This window comes from Anthonomus grandis, chromosome 2 (genome assembly GCF_022605725.1).
Source record: "Anthonomus grandis grandis chromosome 2, icAntGran1.3, whole genome shotgun sequence".
In the NCBI taxonomy this organism is placed as follows: domain Eukaryota; kingdom Metazoa; phylum Arthropoda; class Insecta; order Coleoptera; family Curculionidae; genus Anthonomus; species Anthonomus grandis.
In genome coordinates, this window is record NC_065547.1 from 11,333,303 (window position 1) to 11,354,572 (window position 21,270).

Consider the following 21,270-nt stretch of genomic DNA (forward strand, 5'->3'; position numbering starts at 1 on the left):
TTATTATCATGCAGAAATCACTGTTATCAGCACAATGCCCAGCAAATCTTTTTAGAAACTTAAATCTATTTCTTCGCATTGCGTTTCCTATTAATAGATTGGATGCATCAAGATCAACCTCCCAAAGCCTACGCCACCTTGGCACTTGTAAATTTCCACTTTCTACTCCAATTCGGTTTGTTAGCTTGATATACCAATCGGTTATCATCGCTTGCAATACCATCAGATGGTTCAGGACAATTGTCAATAATAGTGAACTTTATTTTTTATTTAAGTACAAGCTTCTGATTGCATTTAGCATCCATTAAGGTGATTTATGTTAGCCGAAGGAACTTCGTCCTTTTCAGAATCCATTCCATCATTTGGAAATGTGATAAAAACATCTGCGGCCAAAAAACTCAAAACAAAAAAGTCTTGTGTCATGTTATACCTAAAAATTAATGCACCCATTTGTTTCCAGTGTTCTAATATGGAAACACACTAAAATGATTAAATCATTTAGTCACTTTCAATAATATTCTTATAAGGTATACCAAATATCTTAAATTACACCATTCACAATAAATTATTTGTAATAAGAGAATTATATTATTTATTCGTATTTATTAAAGTTTCAATATCGGAATTCTGGGCATAAACAAGTTAAATAACATTTTCCTTTCATGCATCTTTGGTCCAGTTACTAGCTTTCTTCATCTCCTAATTACTGGAATATTTTTTCCTTTTTCCAGGTATCTTTTGGGCCTCCCCAAGTATTGTGCTTCGTATTTTTTACCTTTTATTAAGCCGATTAAATTGTATTTTGCACCACCAACCCCCTTTTTTAATTTAGTTAATTAGTCCAAACTACAGGGTGTAAAATTTATATTAAAACGTTATTTTTTATTAGATATCGTGGTTTGTCGGTGTTTACCAAAAAAAAAATGTGTTATTTTGAAATTTAGAAAGGCTTCGAAATCCTATGCCCAGTAGTACACTAAGCCTGTCCCCCTGTTATTAAATTGTAGAACAGAAATATTTTTGACACATATCAATGTTAACGTTTGCATTTTATTATTACCGTCATTTTTAAGACTTTATTTTTTATTTATGTAGTTTTACCATTTCATCAATATACAGGGTGTTTAGTTAGTGATTTTAAGATGAAGGCTCAAATACATTGCTTAAAACCTTTATTGACATTTGGCAAATAGGGGATAATTTAGTTCTGAAACAAACCGGTACCAAAAATTACAAAAATCTTCTTATTTCAGAGAAAACTTAGGCCCATCTTTGTAATTTATGAAGAAGAAGAAGAGAAAAATTGATAAAATGTAACAAGACAAGGAGAAGAAAGGCATACATTATTTTAAAATAAAAAAAAAAGTAGATTAAAAAAACTGCTAAATTAAAACTGCCTGGAAAAAAGATAGTAGATAGATAAAAATAGCCTTGAAAGATACTATGGAGATAGTAGGATGGTAGACTGACAAATTTCTGAACATTTTCCCATCTTCAGATATCCTTTTTTTTCTCATCAGAAGAAATATATATCTCTTTTTTCTTTATATCACAGGAAGAAAAATTATTTAAGAAGTAATAGAACCCACTTCCTGAAAAAGCATAAAAAGTGAGTCACTTTTTACCTTTCTTCTTTGAAATAACTCCCATGGTTGTCCAAATTTTAACTAAGGTTGAATTTTTCACGAAAAATCCTTATATCCTTTTGAATGAATTAAATAAACTTTTTCTCTTAATTATACACAAAACCACATAAATAACCCACTAATAACACCCAGTATATTTTTCGTCCGTATATTATTTGTACATACGCTTATTTATTGTTTGTTTTTTATATTTTAATTAGGTGTTTTAACGGTTCTCACTTATTATCGAGAAAACTTTTTTGGCTGTTTCTAAGTGAGACCAGGACTTTTAATTGACTTTTATTAGTGAACTATTAAAATAAGTGATTGTAATATTGTAAATAAAGCTTCTATTACTTATAAACTAGTTTTATTTAACCAATAAAGCAATTCATTTCTTCTGAAATAACCAGCTTAAGAAACCTTGAGCTGCGCCAAGCAAAGGACCATTATTATTATTATTGTTGTTATTGGAATTTAAGGAATTATCACTGATATCGGGCACTTCAGGTTTTTGCGGCAATTCGGGCGTTTTTTCTGGACAGTTGTACATGGCGTTGATTTTCAGTAGATCTCCCCTGCTAAAACCCGATCTCTGACCCATTTTTTGGTCCTTCGAAGGGTCCTAAAATCAAAACAGAATTATTAAATTATTTTTTTTTTAATAAAATGTTATTAGGACATAGTAAAGTGGTCTGAAATCCAAAAAAAAAAAACGGACAAACTACAAAAACTCAAGTATTACCATCCGAGGGAAGATACCTCAATCACAATCACGTGCTTTATTATCAAAAAATTACAAAATTTTGTAGACAAAGCTAATAAAAAAAACATATAAGAACAAAACAAAACACACAAAATAAAAAAATAAAAAATAAATATACAAACAAAATGAATACATGCAAAACTGTACAAAAACAATGTACCTGGTCAATATACATCATAATGTATAAAATGTCAATAAAAATAAACACAATAATCAATAACAGTTAATTAATTAAATACAGAATGAAAGTGCAATTTATTTACTAAAAAAAAAAACTAATATATTCTCTATTTTAAGATATAAAAAGAGCCAGTGTGTGTGTGATACCCAAAAAGTTATCCTAGAAAAAAATCCTCCACTGCGTACAAGGCTTTTTCCAGAAAGTACTCCTTCAAAGCATTATGAAATCGAGGAAAAGAAGTAATTGATTTAATTTCCAAAGGCAAATGATTATGCATCTTTTTGGCTCTGTATAGAATAGAGCTTTTTACTAACTCGGACCGAGGGGTTTGCAGTAAAGATCATGCACTGCGTTGCGAAGTGAATAATTGTGAGACGGCTTACTTTGTTTCTGACTTATGTTTGCGTATTAAGCAAATAGATTCCAATATGAATAAAGAGGGAAGAGTAAGTATCTTATATTTTTTAAAGATTTCTTGACAGTGAGCTCTGCTATTAAGTCCAAGCAGATACCGAACTGCTCTCTTTTGGAGTTTAAAGATGCGCTCGTAACCAAAGTTTACTGAATAAAATACTTATTTTATTCAGTAAACTTTGGCGTAACGTAGATGTGACTCAAAAACGGCATAATAAACTGTTGTTAATTTTCTGTGTTTGAAAACTTAATTCCCTGGAAACTGATCTTAAGACAAAACATGCTGAACTTAATTTTTTATATAAGGCATCAATATGCAAGTCCCATTTTAGGGAGTAGTCAACATTAAGTCCCAAGAACTTCACAGATTCAACGACGTCCAAACTGCTGTTGTTAAGTACAAAGGATTAAATAGTAGTTTTATATGATAAGACTTTAGTTTTTGAGACATTTAGGCACAGAAGATTAGAATCGCACCACGATTTAATGGTAATTAAGTCATTAGAAATAGTAGCATGTAGTGCCCTATCCGGATTGCTCCATGTAAAGCTAGTATCGTCAGCAAAAAGACAGATTTTGCCACTGATGTTAAGATTGGCCATGTCATTTATAAAGATCAGAAACAAAATAGGGCCAAGGACTGAAACTTGAGGTACCCCACATTCTATTGGTTTGCAAGAAGACTTCGTCGCATCAACCTTTACAAGCTGATTTCTGTAACTGAGATATGATTTAAACCACTCAGGGGGCGCTCCTCTGAACCCATAGTGATTCAATTTGTCAATTAAGATGTTATGGTTTACACAATCAAAAGCCTTGGAGAAATCACAAAAAATTGTTGCTGTTGAATGATTATTATTTATACTGGTGTAAACACTATTAAAGAGAGAAAACATAGCATCATTTGTGGACTTGTTACTCAAGAATCCAAATTGGTGAGGAGTAAGAATTTTATATTTAAACAGAAACGATAAGAGCCTTTTTTTAACCAAAGTGCGATTGGGCGATAGTTTGAAGCTTGTTGTTTATCTCCTCCCTTATGCAAAGGAATAATTATTGCAGTCTTAAGGCAGATAGGAAAGACTCCATTTTGGAATGACTTGTTAATTAAGTTTGTGAGATGGATTAAGGTGCAATTTGGCAGATTAGAAAACATTTTGAGAGTGAGCGCATCTGTACCAGATGATGATTTATTTTTTATTTCATTTATTGTAGTTTGAAGCTCTGTTGATACAATGGGGGTAAAAAAGAAGCTGTGTAAATTTTCATTTGGGAGATATGAACGAGGATCGTGAGAAGGTGTTATGGTAGCCATTGGATTTTTAGCTACATTAACAAAGTAGTGATTAAGGTCCTCAGGTGAAGTAGGGATAGTGCTAGATGAAGAAGTCTTATTTCTTAATTCATTTACAATAGACCATGTTTCTTTGGCAACATTACTTGATTCGATCATCCTTTTATTATAATAAATATCTTTTGCAGCTTTTATAGTCTTATGGTACATTTTTCTATAAAGCTTGACATAGTTATGAAAAAATACGCTGTCTGTAAATTTTTTAAGGTGTGATAATGAGCGCATGTTTTTTGCAGAAACACGTAAGCCTTTAGTGGTCCATGGCTTATGATGTTTAATTTTGATAGGACTAAGAGGAAACGACTTACCTGCAATACTTGATAAAGACTTTATAAAACTAGAAAATTCACTATCTATATCGTCAGAAAGAAAATCCCAATCAGCCGTTTGGCATAAGTTCTTGAATTGTAAGAAATTATTTTCGCCAAAAACACGGCCTAATTTACGTAACGTGTTTTTGTCTTTAGAACTTATGGAAAATTTAGTTAATGCAGCTTCATGATCAGAAAATCCGGAATTAAAAACCGTATAATCTACGAATTCAGAAGCAAAAGATGACACGACATAGTCGATGGTACTAGAACTATTTCTAGTTATTCTGGTAGGAAAGTTAATATGCATTACTATACCCATTGAGACGAAAATAAAGTGAAGAGATTCTTGAGCAGCACACACACTGGAAAAATCAATATTAAGGTCGCCACACAAAATTAATTTACCTTTTAAGGGCAAGGATTCTAGCAAGCTTAGTAGTTTTTGAAGGAAAGTCTGTAAGTCAGCGTCAGGTGTTCTATATACACAAATAATATAGAGGTCGTATGTATTATGGTAACTATGGAAAATTCAAATACTTTTTCTGAAAAGTTATCAAACTTAGTTACCGGTGAAAAATCGTTGTTTATAGACATAATCATAGTGCCCCCATGAGATAAATTAGTTCTATTAAATCATGCTATTGTAGTGTAATTTTGAACAAAAACAGGTTCATCAATGTTTAGCCAGTGTTCGGTTATAGCAACTATTTCTGGAAAATTTAGCTCTTCTAATAAAAGAAATAATTCATTAGTTTTGTCTCTTAAGGACTGAATGTTAAGACGAAAAACGCTAAGCTTGCTATCATTCGATTTATCAGAGGGTGCTTGATCCTCTGGTCGAGTCACGTTATTTAAAAATTTTTGTTCCTAGATGAGGATCCACTGGAAAAATAATTAGATTGACTTTCTCGTATTTTTTGAAGCCTTCAAATTTTTTCTGAAGAAAAGAAGGATCCAAAAGCGACGAGGTCTTCTCCCACTTCGGCCGCACCAATTCCATAGACGTCGTGGAAACGGATATACAAGCGTCGGAGGGAGTCTATGTTAGTAGGTAGGCCCTCCGAAGCTAGCATTAGCTTGACCCTGGTCTTAGTGTGGCCTTCGAGACAGACATTGGAAGGCTGGTCATAGAGGTATGCCAAGTAGAGCCTAAGAGTTTTTAAGATGGTGGGGTCTCTCAGTCTAGCCAACAGGTACCGTCCATTTTCCGCATCAGATTTTTGGGACAGTCGCACTACTGGAGGAGTCATCGCGTCCATATTATGCAGTACATCATCATCGTTGGCCTTCTCCACAAGTCTGAAGCTGACATTTTCTTGCCTAAATGACTTAGATGCAGCTATCGCATCTTTATCTGATACAATTTGAAGCATATTGAGCTGATTTGAGACAGGTTTGGGAGTTAAGGTTTTATTAGCTGCCGGTGGAGAATTTAACGGTGGTAATGGACCCATCCTCCGTCCATCCACTACAGCAGCAGCCGGTCATATGTTCGTCTCTTTTAGCTGGCTAAAAAGATCCTTGTTTTGGACACCTACTTTAAAGCTGGAGTTCACACTGTCTTCATTTTGCGTGAAGGGAAAACATCGAATGAAAGCATTAGTCTGGAGCTTATCTTCAACGTAGTGAGCAAGCCGGTTTACTGTATAGTCAGGAGAAATATTGGAGACGATTAAGTAATGCCATTCTTCACTAGTTATGGTCTTCTGAGGTGAAACCGTTATAGGGGGCGAAACTTCTGATTCCTGATCGGTCTGTATAGAAATGGAAATGGATCTTTTTGCTATTGGTGGAATGTATTTAGGGATTTCTTTTTCCTTAACTGTCAACTTTTCCATTTTAAGGGCCATTTGATTAATACTCTTCCGTAAATCTTCCATTTCCTTGGCAAGTTTTTGTTTGGGGGAATCATGAATCTGCATCTTGACGGATTCGTCGTGATTTCCCAAAAGAAGTGAAGACAGGTTAAAGAGCTGCTGTTTCATATCCCTGATTGAGTAAAACATTGACTCTTGACCATTTCAGATCTACTATTGGCAAGCAAGTTGTGAATGTCATCCATTTTTTCGAACAAAACCTTCCATTTGGGATCATTTTGACTCAAGATGTCATATAGTTCTGTAATGACAGGGTAGAGATCCGTATTCTTTTTGAGACATGAACCCAAAGCATCAACAATATCTAAAGGAATCTGCGCTTTTTGTAACTGTGAAACATGTCGTGAAGGTATTTTAAAGTAGGAGAGTCACAAACATTGCAGAAGAATCTAATGTTATGGTACTTTTGATTATACAGTACCTTTGTTGTGGCCTTATCCAAACCAGTACAGGACATGCAAAAATTTCGGCGACATTCCCCGCTACAGCGAAGCTTATATTTTTCTTTCTCCAAGATGGTCTTTTGACAGGAATCACACTTAAATTCAGCCATAATTTCTTAATATTGATTTCAAAAAGTGTCCAAATATTTAAATAAAAAATATTGTTCCGTGAACGAGAACTATTTGTAAAGCAGGAGACCGGCGCTGTTTATTATCAAATCACACGTACTGCGAAAACTTGATGTTCTAGAGTTAAGGTTCAATAAATTGTGATTTTAAGGTCAAGTTTAGGTTAACAGGTACTAATTTAATCGGAAATAAAAACTAATGTTTATACAGGAAGCAAATCAAAACTATTTATACCGAAAGCACACGTACAGCAAAACTTCGCGTCGCCTCTGGTAAGGTCAAAAACAGAAAGACAAATCAAAACAAATCAAAGTCAAAACAAAACTTATCAACCATCAGAGCCAACGAGCAAAGACACAACCGTCTCGTACGACTACCAATGATCGAATGAATCTACATGTTATCCACAGTACACAGTTTTTCTACTCACCTATATTGGGAAAATAATACGCAAACTTGAAACAAAAATAAAAGACCATCTTAACCCAATAAATCTTCTTTTGGTTTACATATACAGCTTAGTAGGCATAGTTTTTCTATTGCAGAGAATAGTCATATTATTAACAAATTTAAAAACAACAATCATGTAATACCAATAACCCAATATATAAAAACTTTTTATGATTAAATTTTAATGCCTCTGCTCCACAGAGAGTGTACACTCTCCCTGTCTCCCTTGAAAAAGTCTAAAAAACTTTTTGGGGCAATTTTTTTTTTCTGATTGCAGAATAATTAAGTAATTAAACGTGGAGTATCATAAAACAACTGAAAAAGTTGCTTGGTTGCTTTGACAACGCTAGAAATAATATTGTTAAGGTGGTCGATACTGATAATTTGGCAAATATTCTTTAATTACGTATATTCCTGTGTTAAAATTGAAGCAGTTTTTTCGCACAGCATGAGTTTTTTACAAAAGTAAAAATGCAAGAAGCGAATGAAGGTAAGTTCTGATGTTACTTTAAGGTTGATTGAGTTAGTCTTAGGACTCAGTCTCCGTCCAGTCGCAAGGTGGAAGACACGCTCGCAGCTAATCAAATTTCAACTTGGTTGTTTTCTCTTCAATTATATAGACTTTACAACAAAAAACCGCTGCAGAAATTGAAGACGGTTGAGTGAAGCTGTAATCGGCCCCCATGGTGGAGCAGTTCATTATTAAAATCTTATAATTGTATGTAAGGTCTCTCCTTCTAGAGGAGAGCGCTACAAGTGGTTGGGGCAGAAGAATCCTACCCATCAAATATCTTCAATATTAGATTAAGGAAAATCCAGAAATCTGCCAAAAATGTAAAATTTAGACTTAAGTTGGCAATATGTTAAAATGTTAGCTCTTGTTAGGCATACTATTGGTATCATGTATTCACCTAACATCTTGTTATGTTTACTGCGAAACAAAATTTTGCATCCAGCTGCTCCTTTTTTCAAAAAGATATATACATTAAAACTCTGGATATCAATTGTTCCATGTTTGCAGGAATTCGCAAACCTATTTTAATATAAGTTTTTGATTATTTAAGCAATTTTATTAAACTAAAAAGCAATATTCATATAAAAAATAAACTAGCTTTAAGGTAACTTAATTAAATGCAGTGGGGGAAGAGTAACACCTTTTTTATAACGAATTTTACGAAAAATGTTGTATTATTTGAATATACGATACCAATTTGTTAACCACCTTTCCCCCTCCCAAAACATCAACGCTTCCTGACCTGACCAGACCCACCAATTCCAGAACAAAAATCTGAGTACGCCACTGTTAAAAGTGACAATAATTTAGTAATAAAAAGATTCTAATGAAGTGTTTTTTTTTTAGAAATCCAACCATCTTCAATTCAAATAAGATCTTTATATGAATTTCATAACAGCAAACTTAATATAAGAGAAGTTTTATCAAATGGCCTGTGTATTAATTGTCGAGATCAAAACAAAAAACTCTGGCACTGTGTAAAAACTGTGGCACATAACTATTTTGTCCAATTAAAAAAAAAAAGTAAACAACAAATAAAAATCAAAATAGATTTTTGGCGAAATATCGAGAATGGCTGGAATAAAATATAACGATAGTACGGAAAAAAAATCTCACCTTAGACTGGTAAGCTCACAGTCCCAGCTGTCTCCACAAAAAGCATTTTCTTTAATAGTGGACATAAATCTTTATAAGCGTCAAAATCAGCGGCTACGAAACAATGCAAAAGAAAATAATTTAAATCTATATGCTTCTTATAATGTTGTAAGAAAGGCAAAACAATCATGCTATTCATCGGAAATTGCAGCTACTGAACAGTCTGCGTGACATTACAATCGCTGCTAGATCACACATCATCCAGATTATTATCAGCTCTTGATATTGAATCTAATAAATTTTACATAAATAACAATAAACTTACTTTGGTAAGCAAGTGGGAGTGCGATTGAAGCTCGGGGCAGAAAGAATATAAGCAACATTTTGTGGGCGATTTTACGGATAGCGATTTACTTTTGTCCTGTTTAGTGCCCTTGGAATTATACTAAAAAAAATTCTTGTATGGCAAAATCCGAGACCTGCTTCCACTGTCTACTGCAGACCTATTAAAATGCAGATCTTAAAAGAATCTAATGAAATATCTAAAAATCAGAAACGTGACATGGATATAGAAATTCAAGAACTTATTGAAACTAGGATTGTAGTGAGAGAGCAAGTGTCTATTTTTATTAAACACGAGCTAGTAATGTCAATGATTGATGGTAAAATGGTGAGTGCTTTGACAGACACATCAACACAGAAGTGCTGGATTTGTAGGGCTTTACCTTCGCAAATGAATGCAATAGATGAAGTAGTACAGAGACCAACCACAGAAGACTATTTAAGGTTTGGCATGTCTACTTTACATGCGTGGATGAAGTGTGCTTAAGATAAGTAAATGGCAAGCTCGTAGAGAAGACAAAGTAATAATTAAAGAAAAAAAAAACAAAGAATGCAAAATGACTTTAGAAATCGTCTGGGAATTAATGTGAATCAAACCAAGTAGGGTGTAGGCACTAGCAATGACGGAAAACCGCCCGCAAAATTTTGTCATATCTGCCGAAATAACAGGTTTGGATCAAAATTTTATATTTCGTTTCTTTGTAATTCTACAAGCAGTTACCATTGGATTAAGTATATACACTCTATTTCTTGGAGACAGCTCGGCAATTTGTATCTCTGTACCCATGGTACAAAATGCGTGTGAGCATACATAAAATTCTTATTCATTGGTCAGCTCTCGGAAGAGGCACAAGAGGCCTGAAATAAAGAATACAGACAATAAAGGGAGCACCACTCAAGAAAGGTGAGTAGAGTACAAACTAACATGGATGTGTTCCATAATTTGCTCATCTTATCGGATGCTTTAATAACAAGTTTAAGATAACTTAAGGTGACTAAAAAGAAGAAGCTGCTTCCAGAATCTCTAAATTTGGTAAATCTCTTTAATCAAAATCCGTTTAAGTGGTAGTAGCAGTGATTCCGAATAGTCTTTTTGCTATTGTTTTTCATTGTTGTTTTTTTGTGTGTTAATTTTGTTTAGCAGGCACTTGTTAACTAGTGTACTTTAAACTCCTACTAGCTAAGAATTATGTTTATAATTTATAAACTACCTACTTATTGTTTATAATTCGGAGATTTTATGTAATCAAGTAGTAATAATTCGTTGTTTTTCATTTTCAAGACACTTGATTTTAAAATGACCTATATTTTTTAGTATAGTATAAGTATCTATGGTATATTGTTAAAAAGAATGTTAAATTTAATAGATTTTCAGTTTCGTAAAAAAAAAATGTTTTTTGGACATCCTATATAATAGTGGTTTCGAAAAATTATTTGTTATTAAAAAAATGATATCTTTGCTATATTTAGTTAATAAAGTAAAATTATTCACCAAATTAACAAAAATTGCAGTTTTCAAACTCACAAGGTTCCTCTGGTCCACTGTGTGCCCTAAGATCTTTATTGATTCTGCAACTGATACGGCTCAACTACTAATTTTTAATTTTGTTTAGTTTAGTAAATTTTAAACTTTGTATTTTGTGAAGAAATAAGCTAGAATTTTGTGCCTCTGGCAGCCCATTGTTTGACAAATTTCAATTTCAAGCTAGAATTATAATTTTAATAATTTTACGATTTTAAACTGTTGCCATTTTTTGTAGTTTTGAGTCCCTGATGATGAAAGTGCTAGGCTGATATTGATATCTTTCTTACGCTGAATACGTGGTGTTCTTCTGTGATTTCACTATCCTGATAGTATGTTGCATAGAATCAACACTATTCATAAGATTGAAACTATTGTTGTAAGATATTTGTTTTGTTATCAAATTTTGTAATAAAATACTGGTTACAATATAATACAAACTGGTTTTTTTGCATATAATTTCGCCATTTTGGATATCTAAATTTTTATCAATTTTCCGTAATCAGTGACTCGGAATTTGAACAGTGAATTTTAGTCAAAAAATAGTTTATTTTTCAAAAAAAAAATATATATGCCGAATTAAAGAAAAAATATCATTCTCGAATTCAGCAGCTCAGAAAACGCAAAAAAAAGTTGATTTAGAATCGAAATGCTATTTTTTTATACACGTCGGCAGATATTTTTTGCCCGCCGTTTTGAATTTCAAAAAATAAATCAAATAAATTCAAATTCAGCGACCCCGAAAACATAAACAAAAGTTGATTTTAATGCAAAACGCTATTTTTTTATACAAGTCGGCCGTCATTTCGAATTTTGAGAAACAAATATCATTTTTGAATTCAGCGAGCCCAAACACTTTGGGGTATATACATTTCGACTTGATTATCACACGTTTAGAGGTTTTGTCCGGAAATTGGATTTCAGACCACTGTGCGTAGGTCAAATTACTGAAATGTAGATAAACTGAGAGACCTAGAGACTAACTAGAGTTCACAATCCTGAAACAAATATTTTTAGTGACATTGTATGTCCCTTGATGACTTAATTAATTATGTCAAACGCTTAGAACATTGAAAGGCTAGAATTAGTATTGCCGTGGAACTATGGGCAGTTTATTTGCTTGCAACATCTCTGATGCAATGATGCCAAATGATTACGTAGGCAAATGGCAAAAAAATACAATTTATAATATCATAAAAATTTGTCACTTATTTTGACAGGCGCAAAATAATGCTATTCCTTTTTAATAAAATATGAAGCATTTTTTTTCAGAAAATATGATAAGATACCCTATAACGAAGATAATATTCAAAGTTAAATGCATGTAGATAACGTCCCTATATTAGAGAAAAAGGCAACAACATCGCAACGCCGCTCGATCGCATTGTTGATTTTACCGACACAAGTAATCTTTACCAGTGATGTGGTAAAAAAATATTTACATGATAAATATTTAATATTAATAGATTATGCTTTAAATTATAAACAATATTACCGTTTATGAACTCAGAGAGACAAAAGATTACTACCGGCGCTTGGGGTTTAAATTGTGGACGGGGGCCGGGCCTATACGATAAATTTTACATGGGCCTGGTGCCAGTGGCGTTTTATTTATTTATATATGCGTATTTTTTAAATACTTTTTATCTAACAATTTAAAATGCCATTTTGGAGACCTTTTGATGTTTCTGATAATGAAATGGACAATTTGGAAGTTAATTCCGACTTGGCGCAATCGGAATTTTTAAATAAAGACTTACATGTTCAAACCCAGAGAGTTGTTTTAAATATTTTCAATTGCCTAAAAAACGAAATGCGCGGGGCCTCACAAAACGACATTTTCAAAAGAGTTTGTGAGCTGACTAAACTTGCCCGTACTACCATCTACACAGTGATAAAAGCCGGAGACGTCATCGATCATTCTGTGAAGAGAAAAATATTTTTTACAATCCTTCTGTGGCACGCCTATGCTTTACAAAGAAGATACCGCTAATGACCCGAGTTTTAGTTTTTCTGCTGTTCGGATTAAGTTCATATGGACTATATATACTTGTGAAATGATCGGCCTAAATCATCTTTTTTTCATGGTGCAGCACAAACGACACAAGTTTTTACTATCGCAACAGTTCACAAAAACACTGATATGACTCAACCCTTGTCCTTTTTCAACCAAAATCCAAAAACTAAAGAAAAAAAAAACACAGAACTTCACAAATGCCAAATGTAAACACAAAGCGGTTTGTCAAGATGACATCAGCTTTTGCCTGTGGTGTTGCCATTGTAAATTTTTGAGAAGCGGTTTTAGGAATAATAATCTTAATAATTTTTTTACTTTGAAGTTGTTATTTTTGCGCTTCAAATAACATATATATATTTCTACTTTTTATTTTTAATCTAAAATTTAACATCAATAAGCTAAATTAACATTATTAATGTGTTGATATATAGCTGAAAATTTACTGTTCTGTGACAGAGAATCGATGAATATGTTTGTAAACAAAACATCTCCCAAGGGAGATGAGTTCACCATGTGCACAGGGGCAAGCCCCTGTGCACATGGTGAACTCAAACAAAGTTGTTGTTTACTAATTCTAGCCTTTCAGTGTTCTAAGGTCTAATGCCTGGAAGACATGAAAAATTACATAAAATTCCTGGAAAATAGTCTGGAACAAAAGAACATTACTTCGCATTGAATAAGATGAAAAATTAATTAAAATCCCTGAAAGATGTTCATTCCGGGACATTCTCAATACCGGGAAGGAAAGTAAAAAAAAACACTCGAAATTCAAACTTTTTTTAATGCCCGGAAAAATATAGAAACTTACTCCACCAGCTTGGAAACTATAGGTAATTATTTTGGATCCCTGGAAGATTTGAAAATAAATTCAAAGTCTGGAAGGTTTTAGGAATTAAACATTAACAGATAGTTTATCTCAAACAAGACGGGCGCTCATTTTTTATTTCCTAGAGGCACTAAATCCAGTCCTTTCTTTCCAGGCCATTTTTTTAGAAATTGAAAGCATTTTTTTCTCCAGGAATTTAATGTAATGTTTTATAATTTTTTCCATCATTTGATGAATGATTTTTTATGTCTTTTAGAGATTTGACCGTAATTTTAAGTATTCCTGGTATTAAACATGTTTCTACAAGCTTTCCAGGGATTTCCCGCCAGTCAAGTCAAGAGGTAATTTGTTCAGGCATTTAAAGTTCTCTCGTTCCAGGAGTTTGACGTGATTTTTCATATTTTCCAAGTTATTTGGTTTTTCATCTCTAAGAGTCATTCGTCGTTCAAGACTCTCTGCCTTCCTGGACTGGTTTTTGAAAATATGAGCATATGACAATGATTTATTAAATTTTGCAGATATTTACAAAAATCTGCCGTACTTGTGGAATAATTTTCATGCCTGCCAGAATGTCGAACAATTTTTTTACGTTTTAAGCTTGTTGACGTTATTTTCTAAATGCTCCAAAAACCTCATTTTAGAAAACTTTTAGGGAATATTTTCTCCCTGTTTTCCAGGGTTTTAATACAGCCTAAAGTAATATTTTATATTTTCCAGGCATTAAAAAAAAGTTTAGATTTTGAGTGTTGAGTTTTAGTTATGTGGTTTGAAAAAGGGATTTGAATTAATTCATAATCATCTCTAAATTGGGGTTTCCATTTATATATCGAAAGTGTAACGCAATAGCTTATTTTTGAATCTTCCGTGTCCCTAAGAATCAAAATTGACATCAGACCGTTTTACCAAAAATATACCAGAAAAGTCACAAATAGGGTGCGGCCTTTTCGTAAGGCCATCCTGTATATACAGACTTTTAATAACTGGGAATTCGATAATATGCTCAACGATCATCATCATCTCGTTAAGTTTTTAAATAATTCTTATCAAATAATTTGATCTTACCTTGGGTATTATAGTTGGTTTTCCATTGACCGAGAAGGCAGTACTCGAATAGTGCATGACTGAATTATAATCGTAAGCTACTCCAAAGCCGGACGTTGATGAGGCTGTGGCCTTCTCAAAATTATTTTCGTGACCTGAAATCGAAAAAAGATGATTTCTGAATTTTCCTTTAATCATTCCCTAGTTTTCGTCCAAATTCATCTTTCTTTTTTAATTTTTAAATGTTTGCATATCATGAGCATTTTGCTACACTTTGGCAAAACAATTTCAAAATAAGCTGTACAGACCGTCCTAAACCTGTAGACTACAGCCGAAGCTGTACAGTCGGTTACCCTATATACCTTGTTTAATATTTTGCCAAGCAATCGACACATAGTCGTCCCTTTCCGCTCGGTTTTGTTCGTGTAAAAAGCCAGCGGCGTGCATGAGTTCGTGCACCACGGTACCTAAAACAGTAAATTTAAATATATCATTATACAGGGTGACCCAAGTTTATCCAGGAATATTGAAAGTTTACCTTTTACTAACCAAAATGAACAACTTTTGTTCTCTAAACTTTCTTTTATTTCTTTACCCATTTTGAGATGTTCCCCAAAGTTGAAAATTGTATTTTTTAAACTATTTCCTCTCTTACTCCAATGAAGAATATGCTGATATGTACTTTTACTACGGGCTTGCTCGGGGAAACGCATTCAAAACTCATAGGCGCATTTCCTGAAAGGCGCCGTCCTTATTGTGATGTTTTTGTGTGAGTTCATAGGGCTCTTAGAGAAACAGGGTCGATTTACATTCTAATGAGAGTTCATCCGCATTCTGTTGTACCACAAAGAGATAATGCTAATTTTCACCATTTCAACAATGATCCTAGTACCAGTGTCAGACGAGCTAGTAAAGTATTAAACAGAACTTTAAGAAGAAATGGTAGATACCCTTATCATATTTGCCGAGTAGAAGACCTATTGGTGGGAGATTTTGAAAAAGATATTTAATTTTGTCAATGACAGACCACACTGGCAAATAATTTTATGCACTGAGGAAGCGAAGTTTACTCGAACAGGACTTCTACATGTGCGAAACGAACATCTATGGATGCATTAAAATCCGTATGCTATGTGAGAAAATAGCTTCCAAAATCAGTTTAGCGTAAATGTTTGGATGGGAATGATTTACAATCGACTTATAGGTCCATTTTTTCTTCCAAACCGTCTTAATGGTGTATATACGCTTTTTGCAAGAACTTTCTGTTCTTCTGAAAGATTTACCGCTAAATGTAAGACAGCAACTTTGGTTTCAATTAGATGGTTGCCCTGCACATTATCGTCGACCTGTTCGAAACTGGCTAAAAATTAATTATCCTGAGCGCTAGATCGGAAGGAGTAGCTCAGTAGCTTGGCCTGCAAGATCCCCCGATCTTACATCGCTTGATTTTTTCTGTGGGAGCATTTAAAGGCTCTGGTTTACAGAAATCCAATAAGAACAAGAGAAAAGCTTATTGATTTAGTACAGGTTTGCTGTCAATAAACAACACCTGGTCAGATAGCAACAGTAACGCGTTCAGTAATTCAAAGGCGTCGAAGTCACGTGGCACACAATGGAAGCTATTTTGAAGCACTTCCTCGCCAGTAATTTAAATTTACATAAAAGGATTCGTGTATTACCAAAGAATTTTTGTATTATGAGTTTGACAAATTAAAAATGACAGAAAAAAAACTTTAACCAACAGACAAACCCAACCCTAAACGTATGCTAAAGTAATAAGAAAAATGAATTTACGGTTAAGTCATTAACTAACTTTTAGAAAGTAACCTGTTAACGTGTGCCTTTACCGTTTTTGTGAAATAAATGCTTTGTACGGTAGCTGTCTAGTTTTTGACAATGCTTAGATTTGAACTCACGAGGGGTCTGTAGCGGTTTTAGCATGTCTGGTTAAAAACAAAATACCAAAAAAAAAAAAAAAATTCTAAAATAAATCCTCATAAAAAAGACGCATGAAACATGAAAAAAACTATTGTTGTTAAATGCATTTGAAACTCCTCCAATTTTCAAGATAATGCTTTTTGGGTAAGTAGAGTTCTGGAAACATTTTTGGTTTATTGTTCAGAAATAATTAAAACAAAAAAAAACATTAATCGCAAATATCTCAAAATGGGTAAAGAATTAAAAGAAAGTTGTTCATTTTGGTCAGTAGGAATTAAATTTGAAATATTGCTGGGTAAACCTGGGTCACCCTGTATATCACCAAATACTGCAATTTCTCGTACCAATTCTTGTGATGCACGATGGACTTTGTAAGTTGACTTTTTGTTCGCCGCCCACCCTTCCCACACTGGACCAACATCCCGATTTTGAATTAACGATCGAAATGTAATCGGTATCGTGAGGTTCCCGCTTACGGAACCTAATTTGGGACGAACAAATTGGTTAAACTGGTAAATCCCTCCATAAAAGTAAATGATACTCACGTAATACAAGTGTATTTGTGATACATATCCATGGCCCTTCTGATTTTACTTAGAGAGTCAGCGTCAAAATATCCGTCTATTTGATATGGGATTTCACCGTTGGGCCATCTGTAAAAAAATCAGAATTAAAAAAGAGCTTGGCAACGTCGCTAATGCAATCACAAAAAAATCATTACATAAGAACGCTAGACAGCGTTGCCAATATACCTGGAATTTATCTACTTGGTAATATAAAATTCAGTAATACAAATATGAAAATTGCTTGAAAACGTCGCTAATGCGAGGCGGCGTTGCCAACACTCTTGAAATTTGAAGCTATTACTTGTATATTAAAAATTCACTGTATCTAGTAGCTACTAAAATTTATTTATAAAAATATTCGAGGTTTGAATCAAGCAGGCTACGGTTGCGTAAAATCGTATTGCGACGTTGTCAATCTGCTTGAAATTTCTAAGAATTGTGAATACCTTTACGTTATTCACATCATTTATTCAAATTAATGTCGTAATAGCTAAAAAAAACGCAACGTGGAAAGTCAATATTGCATGCGCCATGCGCAAATCCAGTTGGCTAGGATTATATAAATCCTTATTGCGACGTTGACCACATGCTCAGAATTTCCATCAGTTATTAATTGGTTTTACGTTATAAACATGTTTCAATCATACGTTACATAGAATGTAGATAAGTATACCAACGTAGCAAAACGATTTTTGTTAACTTCTCTGAGCGGGAATCTGGCAACGTTGGTAGCTATCAAAGCATTGCATCGAAAGGTTATACAATTCCAGTCGGCTACGATTGTGTCAAATTTAATTGCGACATTGCCAAGATGCCTATAATTTCTTGAAGTTATCAATTTGTCTTACGTAATGTATCAATAGTGGCATAGAATGTGGATAATTATAGCAACGTACCTAATCGATTTTTTGTAATTAATCGGGGCAAAAATCTGGTAACGTTGGTCGTTGTCAAAGCTTTGCTGAAAATTTACGGAAATTCAGTTGGCAACGATTGCGTACATTTTAATTACAATATTGCCAATTAAAGTAATTTCAGTTGTCTCCTCTTTCTTATAATTAAAACAATATTTATTTTGTCACTAGTTTTTGATTTTTGCTTCATTTTGGCAACGTCGCTAATATGAGCGCTTTGAAAGCCTTAACAAAACATAAAGCGTTGTTGCCAACATGCCTTAGATTTCAAGACGCGATTATTTTTACGTTATAACGCTGCAAGTAAAATATCTCTCATGTTATCTTTTACAGTTATATTATGCAGGTTTTTTATAGTAATTCCCTTTAGCAGTATTAATTATTTTTCCAAATGTATTATTTCGTGATTTTGGCAACGTTGCTGTCGAATGTTACGAATATGCACGTAGGCTGATAATAATCGCGCTACGTTGCATAAACAAATGAACGCGACGTTGCCCAATTTTTGCTTCATATTGGCAACTATAAATTCATAAAAACTGGACTCTCGTGCAAGTCAACTGCGTTACGATATACGTAAAAAAATAATGCGACGTTGCCAACATGACTTTTTGAAATTACGTCGCATATAGAATATTACGTCTCTTATAATTTATTTTGCATTGCTGGTACGTTGTCAATATGACAAAAATGTCTGACTGTTTATTAATATTCTTATATTTTAATATTTTATATTTTTATATATAATTGTTCATTCATATTGGCAACGTCTAATTATTTAGTAGAGCGACGTTACCAGCAAGTCTAGAGTTTATCGGAATATTTAAATAAAGTTACATTATTACATCTCACTTTTGGTAGAACTTTGAGATCGTTTGCATTCATTGAGCGAATTACAGGCAACATTGCAAATATGGTATTTCATTCATATTAATAAATATATTAAAGACGTGCGAAGATCAAGCGGGACACGATTACGTATAAACTTATTACGGTGTTGCCAACACGTCTAAGATTTCTAGAAACACGTCATTAAGGTTTTCTAATATTTAAGTCGGTTTTCTGACTATTAATAATTTTTGCATATACTTTCTTGTTTAATCCTTGGCAACACCGCACATACGGTTGCTGTCATACATCTTTGACAGAAATGAATTAATGAATATATCCGATGCGTGCGCAGGTTAAGCACGCAATGCGATGTTGTCATCATGTCTAGAATCTCCTGGAATAATTAATTAATTTTACACTTCGTTTATCTCACTTTTGGTAGAATTTTAGGTATGTATTTTCATTGAACGCATAACAACAAATTCAATTTTGGCAACGCATAGTCGCCAAAATTTATGTAAATTACCCATTAATAACCTGTGTTCTGTTAGATTTTATGTTTTGGCAAATACCGCATTTCGTCAAACTGGCAACGTTGTCGATATATTCGCGGTCAAAACTTCATGTGCAAGTCAGGCGAGTTACGACTACGTAAAAATATAAAGCAACGTTGCCAATCTAAAATTCATAAAAATTGCCCACTAATAACGTTTTTCTAATATTTCTATTAGTTTTTCGGTTTCATGTTTTTTGCAAATACCTCAATACATGATATTGGCAACGTCGATATATTTGCGATTAAAACTTCAGGCGCAAGTCAAGAGGGCCACGACTGCGTAGAAACATATTGCGGCGTTGCCAACGAATCTATAATTTTCTGGAATAATAAATTAATTTTACGTTATTTACACCTTTTAGTCTCACTTTTGGTAGAATTGGTAGCATACATATTCATTGAACAGGGAAGATTGCAAATAGAACATTTTATTCATTAGTAAATAAGAGACAGGCGCAGATTTAAGTGGGGGTAAAAAATATTGCTGCGTTGCCAACATGTCAAAAATTTCCATAAAATCCCAATAATGTTTTAACATTTACCTTGAACTCTCAGAAGTTAATCCGTTCCTCAACTTAGACTTAGTGAAGACTATATCACCCTCCGCATACTCCCCCAACTCTTCGGGGTTTATGTCTGAGGTGGCGTTCCAGTTATCAACTTTGTCCCCTGTTGCCGGATCTGGAGTTCTAGAATGTTTATATAATGCCTTTATTCGTTAAAAAAATATAATAGTAAACTTACTTATAAATTCTATCACCCAAATAAGACAAATCCACAGTAGTACCGACCAAAGGTGTACCACAGACAAGCAATAAATTGACAACACTAGAAATTAGGTAAACATTTAGTACATTTATTTCAGTCATGTTTTAAAACGTTAAAAAAATCAAACGGGGTTTATTGGGGGAAAATTTAAAATTTCACGCTTATATAGTTCAAATAAAGATATGTAAATTTATTATATTTCTTCCTCTTATCAGGTGCCAATTTGAATTTTGTACATAGCGGGGTCGTTTAACAGTTGGCGCAATAGAATGCGAAATTCTTTATCCAATAAACTTAACATAAGTTTTATGAGTTCGGATTTGGGAATTATTAAGACTTCCATACGATATGCATTTAAATTTGCAATTTGGCAACGTTGCTGGTACCAGAACACGATCAATATAAAATGTTTTTTTTTCGATACGCTGTTGCCTCTTTCATATACAAATAGGAAATAAATTGTGTTCTTAATGGAACGTATATTTTTTGGCATTTTACACACTAATACATACACCTCGACGGTTGGTAGTCTTAATAATTGAACCATATAAGAAAACAAATATTCATTGATAAAGCTGAATTGGGACAATTTTATGTAATTTGGAATTACGATTTACAGCAGGAAGTAGTAAGTAATTGAATTTTTACTGATTAGAGACAATAAACACTACATAAACTAATAAAGGTTCATTTGATATATATGAGTCGATTTGAAAGTCGAATATTTCTGAAAGTTCTGCTTATACTGAGTCGCGTAAAGCAACGTTTCTGTGGAATACTTTTATGA

The 21,270-nt window shown here is 33.4% G+C and overlaps 2 protein-coding genes across 3 annotated transcripts in view; one reads left to right on the forward strand and one right to left on the reverse strand.

Annotated features, from left to right (window-relative positions):
* LOC126747234 (ankyrin repeat domain-containing protein 13C) overlaps positions 1-1,989 on the forward strand; it is a 41,452-nt gene extending 39,463 nt beyond the window's left edge. Inside the window, exon 11 of one of the 2 annotated variants that reach the window (XM_050455752.1) lies at positions 732-1,989. The gene's annotated coding sequence lies outside the window, so the exon portion shown is untranslated. The remainder of the gene's footprint in view (positions 1-731) is intronic. The other variant, XM_050455757.1, reaches the window with a different exon arrangement.
* Positions 1,974-20,690, reverse strand: LOC126747260 (zinc metalloproteinase nas-4-like). Its single transcript, XM_050455790.1, has 7 exons — positions 20,460-20,690; positions 20,258-20,404; positions 17,394-17,501; positions 17,193-17,329; positions 15,273-15,377; positions 14,932-15,065; positions 1,974-2,250 (listed from the first exon to the last, which is right to left on the reverse strand). The coding sequence occupies exons 1-7, from the start codon at positions 20,582-20,584 to the stop codon at positions 2,017-2,019; spliced, it is 990 nt and encodes a 329-aa protein (XP_050311747.1). The 5' UTR covers positions 20,585-20,690; the 3' UTR covers positions 1,974-2,016.
* Positions 20,691-21,270: the final 580 nt, after the last annotated feature.

Coding starts and splice junctions, on each gene's coding strand:
- LOC126747260 (XM_050455790.1), bottom strand. CDS start 20,584: ATGACTGAAATAAATGTACTAAATGTTTACCTAATTTCTAGTGTTGTC. Junction 17,502..20,257: donor TTAACTTCTGAGAGTTCAAG/GTAAATGTTAAA, acceptor ATTTTTTTACAG/ATGGCCCAACGGTGAAATCC. Junction 2,251..14,931: donor AACCAACTATAATACCCAAG/GTAAGATCAAAT, acceptor TTTTGATTTTAG/GACCCTTCGAAGGACCAAAA.